The 5,996-nt window shown below is 43.9% G+C and overlaps 1 protein-coding gene across 1 annotated transcript; it reads right to left on the reverse strand.

The window, feature by feature from the left end:
- Positions 1 to 4,076: 4,076 nt before the first annotated feature.
- Positions 4,077 to 5,780, reverse strand: LOC119733768 (thyrotropin-releasing hormone receptor-like). Its single transcript, XM_038207135.1, has one exon. The coding sequence runs from the start codon at positions 5,412 to 5,414 to the stop codon at positions 4,170 to 4,172; it is 1,245 nt and encodes a 414-aa protein (XP_038063063.1). The 5' UTR covers positions 5,415 to 5,780; the 3' UTR covers positions 4,077 to 4,169.
- Positions 5,781 to 5,996: the final 216 nt, after the last annotated feature.

Consider the following 5,996-nt stretch of genomic DNA (forward strand, 5'->3'; position numbering starts at 1 on the left):
CCAGCCAGCCAGTCAGCCGGCAAGCCACCCAACCAGCTCCATGGCTTGCTCTCTCCCCAGCCAGCAAAAGATGTGAAAAGACATGAATGTGGATTTCCCAGTGGTAATGCGCTGTGCATACTGCGTAAACACGAATCATCATGACATGCACTGACACGTGTTATTTTTCATGTGGGATGAACATTATTTGTTCTGGCGAGGTGCCATGAGCCGAGAGGCGCATTTCAAATCGACATGGAGTACACAATGTGTATCGCATCATGGTACAGCATCGACGAGTTTGAAGGGCTGGATTCAACTTATCAAGCCAATATCGCTGTATTCATTCGCGGCACGTATCCCAACAAGCGACCGCTGCCCCGCAAAGGATCAGCGCTTCAATTACCGCCCGAAATCTCGCGGGAATTCGGCCGCGTGATGAGGCGGGAGCTTGGGCTGTTTACTGCTACTGCTGCATGCGACGCATGTATCCTCATGCATTGATACAGAACGTGGATCTGATACGTGCGCACTGATGAAAGAGACACCAAACCTTTAAATGAACAACTAGAGCGAGCGAAGGGTATTTAATACAGATAAATAAGACATATTTCGCTCTTATTAATTAGTAACATGAAGAAAAAACCGATTTGCGAGCGGTCTCCATCCATGGGATCAACCGTTAATTGGAACTGCGTGACCGATGAATTATTGTCGTCAGGTCCGGGGAGCAACAGTCTCGGAGGTGTTAAATTTTAATCAGAAAATGAACCCAAGAGCAAGGGAATGACTTGCGCGCCAGGCCAAACGGCGTAATTGAAAAACAAAAGTGATATTCGGCAATTCCGCACAGCTGAAAATTTTATCACGATGGGGTCCTCATGAGAAACCTATAGAGATAAATAATTGATTGAGGCCGAAAAATAGGCAAATGATAAAATACGAGATAGGTCATGGAGAATAGTCGTTGGTGTTTGTAGAATTGGTTTACTTCGGTGACCAAAAGTTTATAACTTCGGTGTAAGTACGGAGGCCAACAGATGCCATTCGTGTTGTCCTGAAATATATATTTCTGGAAGTCGACATTTACATGTGCAAGATGCAAACATGTCGAGATACAAATACGTTAGGAGCTCAACTTCCCGGGTGGCAATGCCAGATCACCGTATAATACCGTCAACCGAGAATCGCACTGTATTAGAAACTTAGTGGTGCCGAGACGAAGTGATCAACGGAAAGCAAAGTGCCACAATCCTTGGGAGAGGTGTCGATCTAGCAACCGGATATAAATGATCGAATACTATCTATATGCACGGAGCTATTGTGAGAAAACAAGTGATGTCCAGAAAGAAATGAACGAAAAACTTAAGGGATTATTTAGGTAAACCGGGCACACAACCCTTTAAAAGACGGTGCCATCGTTCACAGTGATACAACAAAGCAAAATATTTCAAATCAAAGAAGAGAATACAAGGCGAATCAAAAAGAAATTGACCTGGATTAAAGATATTTTGTCTTGAAAGCAATCAAATTTAATACACAAACGAAGCATGTCTTAAAAAGAGCATGTGCTTTCACTTTATTGAAAATTCTGATATTGATCCATGCTATCAGTTGCTAAAAGAACCTAGTTTTATAGCTGTTTAATACGGAATACAATAATTGAGCTGTGAGTGAGAATTACTGATTACACACACGCATTCAAATACAGATGGGATTTTAATCATTTTGAGTCAAGACTGAAACATTTTTTTTCTGTCAGATTCTGTTTTGAATATGAGTTTACTGTCAGATTTTGTGTTTTGAAACGTTCACTCTTTGTTTCCTTGAAAATTTATGGCGATATTTGTCTGTTTTTCTTTGCAAGATTTCGGTCATTCATTGAGGTGGGAACAAGTTTATGTTTCATTGTATTCAATGACCATCCATCAGTTCGTAGAACGGTAAATGATCAGTGGTGGACAGCTAAAATTTGGGATTTTTATATAAAAATAGTCATAACTTGGGAATAGAATATGCAAATTAAGTGAATTTTCCACAGATACTATTACAGTCAATAACACGTACTTTAGCCCTATGTTATTTTTATGAAATAGAGCTGGCCGCACGTGTACTGGGTTTTTTTCTAATTCGAGCACTTTCTTTTTTACTCAACATGTATAGTCAGTCAAGAGTGACGAACCCTTTCTTATAAGGTCCTTCTTCATTATGTGTACGGTAAAAACACAACTTGAGCCAATAATAACAGAGTAGCGTCCGCTGAATGAAATTGCAATATCGTTACACACATTTTGTTATGATACCCTCCATACTGTATAGGGAAAAGGTAGGCCTATACATGTTTACACAATCATACAAGCAGTTAGAATTCGCAAGAGGGGAATAACCTATGTGTTACTGTGATCTGCTCAAGGGCCACAGGCGACAATCCAATTCAGATAAAATGACAGTGACACTGATCCCTTCTAAACGATCCGAGTACCTCCATACACACTTTTGTTGGTCTCTTTTTTATCGATATGGCATGCCCCCCGGCTGTTATTCGAGTTGCAGTTTTTGACAATTTGTCCATATTGTGTTAAGATCTTCCTGGGTGACATTCAATTCGCTTCCCCGAGGCACTACGGATTTCGCGCAGGGTATTACTCCGGTTCTAATCCGAGAAAATTGATTTAAAAACTTGCAGATGGTGTTACTCGGGTTTTAATCGGGGGGAATTGATTTTACAACTTTCAGCTGGTGTTACCGAGGTTTTGGAAGATGTCCAAAAGCGGATCCTCTGGACAACAAACTGAAACCAGACGTTGTTGAGAGACGAATATCAATGAGGTTTTTTGGTAATACATTTTAATCGCTGGAAAGATTGGACTGATAGGCTAAACATGCAGAAGGGTATAATGGACTTTCAATGAATATTTTGAAAGATGAAGATGACTTCTAAAAGAATTTCCATAACCAGAAGTAAACTAGACATCGGATTTGCGTATAATACTTTACATCATTGTATTGTTCTTGGATATCGATATGCAAAGAAAAAAAAGCCTGATCTTTTGTGTCAACAACTCAAAAAAGCAGTATTTAGCAAAAAATGACTGGGAAAGGCACTTGAATACTATTTTCAGTTCGAAATATTTTAAAGCAGCAAAAACATAACAGCACAAAAAAAAACACTCGATACGGTCATTATTCCAATCACACACATTATTTTGTACCAGTTACAAACTCAACATGAGATACTACTCCCCTGCACGTAACCGGTGAATTAACAGCGGTTTTTAAAGATGATTTCCTTACATTGTTCGTGACAGTCATTTGTACTAAAGTCATTGAAGCTGTTCCCTAAATGAGTCTATTTCGTTTTTCGTCTTATTTGACTTCTTTTATCGTTTCTAAACGTGACAACTTTCATTTGTGTTATAGCATTTAATATAAATGATACACAGACGTTCTGTAATGTAACTGCACTATAAAAAGGCCCACATCCGGGTCCTATTTGACCTAAAACTTTTCAGGGTCAAAATAAAACTTTTCAGGGTCATGATATGACACTTTTCCCCAAGGTTTCCGGGTCGAATTGACCCAGAAAATGAGCCAAAGAAGACAGTGTCGTTCGACCCCGGAAAAGTTTCATTTTGACCCTGAAATGGGGTCAATATGACACTTTTGCCGAGGTCTCCGGGTCAAAATGACCCAGAAAATGAAGCAGAGTAGTGTCTTTTCGACAAAGGAAATTGTCATTTTGACCCTGAAATGGGTCACTATGATACTTTTGCCAAGGTCTCCGGGTCAACATGATCCAGAAAACGATTCAGAGTGTCATATCGACACAAGATATGGACGTTTTGACCTTGAAATGTATCAGGTCAAATAGGACCCGGATTCCGGGTCATTTTCTGACCCGGGACTTTTTTACACACACTCATATTCTTATACAAAAAAATTGCTTTGATTGCTTTCTATATCTTGGTGACCACCTTCTGAGTTCATGTAGGAGATGTATCGAAAATAAAATAAAAGTCGTCTCCATTCTTTAAGCACCATTAGCACCCCTCCCCCCCCCCCCCCCCCCCAGAAAAAAACCTTTAGAACAACGGCTGCACGTAGGCCTACTAACGTAGAAAACATAGACTTTGGAGGAATTTGCTGGCAAATTTAGTGACTCTAGAATTTATATCCTGGCAAATATATTTTTACATCTTTGTGACACTATTTGCTGCCTGCGTAGATTGGCCTTGAGTCCTCCTTTTGGGGACAGTAGACACAGTTGAAGACTGGTTAGGGTTTTTGAACCTGCCGTGCTGGGTTTCCCTAACACTCTCGCGGAATTCTCTGGTCCTTGCTGCCCGGGTATTGGTAAAAGCTAGCCGGAAGGCCTTCCTGTAGCGAGGGTTGGCCACGTTGTAGATGAAGGGGTTGATTGCCGAGTTGAGATGCATCAGCATCCGGCAGACCTGCATGGCCGACACCATGTTGCCGTCGAAGGTCGGCAGGACCATGACCAGCGCCGAGAAGAGCTCGTACGGGGCGAGACAGAGGAAGAAGATGACTCCAGTGGCTACCACCATGCGAGTGATCTTGGCCTCGATGGCCGAGGTGCTACCACTGCAGGGGATATGGTGGCGGGCGTTGGGGCGGGCCTTGGTGCACTGCACAGCCCGGGTGATCCGGACGTAGAGTGCGGTGTTGACCCCCATGGCTACAGTGAACAGGACGAGTTGGATGCTCTTTGCGACGGTTGCTACCCACTCGGCGGCAGGTCTGCACTCTCCAACCTCTCTAGTGTAATCCAAGTAGGCGTCTGTGTCGGGCCATATGAGGCAGTAGACTCGGTACTGGCAGCAGGAGGCGGATATACGGAGGCTGGCCATAGCGAGGGACAGGACCCAAGCCATGGCGGTCAGCTTAGCCGTCCGGGCCCGTAGCTTGGCTCCCTTGTTCCGCCTCTGCTTTAAGGGCCGGCAGGCCGCGTTGAACCGCTCCACTGAGATGCAAGTCACCAGGAGGATGGAGGAGAAAAAACAGAAGTCCTTGGCGAAGGGCACCAGGACACAGCCGGTCGCGCCCTTGGGCAGGTCATCGTAGACGAACGGGGTCCGGGTGTACTGGTGGAGCTTCTCCCCGATCGAGACCACCAGGAACGTCATGTCAGCTAGAGCTAGATTCACCAGGTAGCAATTGGTGATGGTGCGCATCCACTCGATCCGGGATACCACGAACAAAAATGCAAAGTTTCCCAGTAATCCAGCACTCAGGATAAACGGTAGAATGATGGTGTGCACTACAGTGTCGGTCCAGCTGTAGGAAAATGTTCCCACGAACCATTCAGCATCCAGCTCGTTAGTGAGATTATACCTAAATTCCATGGAAGGACAAATGTTCCGATCCTGTGCCCCTGTGTAGTACATTACATCCTCCGTATCATTCACTGTTGACATAATTACTCCTTCTCCGTCTGTTGGCACCAGCGATCACAACTCGCCCTCGGCATCAAGTGCAACTGTCCGATGCGCATCGCAGATGTAATCGCGTGACGGCAAGACGAGTTGTTTTCTACAACGAAGCGACTGCATTTTTGTCTTGTCAACAAGAGGGATAGATCTGAGTGTTAAACGGAGGAGTGGATGCTTAATTCCTGCTGCTGACAGACTTTGGATGCGTGGTATTAAATGAAGAATTTGTCTTTGCTTGGATTTGTGGGCATCAAGGGATGAAGTGTTGTCCCAAGACGGGGCTGTTAGCACACCGTTGACCGACGAGTCAGGATTAGTTCAGTGACACGTACATTAGGCACGGGTCGACCCGTGTCAGGTTAATTTCATTATACATGTTTGGCCTTTGCTTCCGTGGTATCTCATCGGCTTCTTAATTTCAGTGGTCTGTACGCGGCCTGTTGTTGACACCTCATCATACCATGGTAGGGGTTAACATGAATTCAAAACATCTTGCTGACGGGTAGGCAGTGCACAGGAATAGGAAACGCATCAACATTAAGGTTCTCCTGGATTTGAGGAACATAA

This window comes from Patiria miniata, unplaced genomic scaffold, assembly GCF_015706575.1.
Source record: "Patiria miniata isolate m_02_andy unplaced genomic scaffold, ASM1570657v1 HiC_scaffold_26, whole genome shotgun sequence".
Taxonomy (NCBI): domain Eukaryota; kingdom Metazoa; phylum Echinodermata; class Asteroidea; order Valvatida; family Asterinidae; genus Patiria; species Patiria miniata.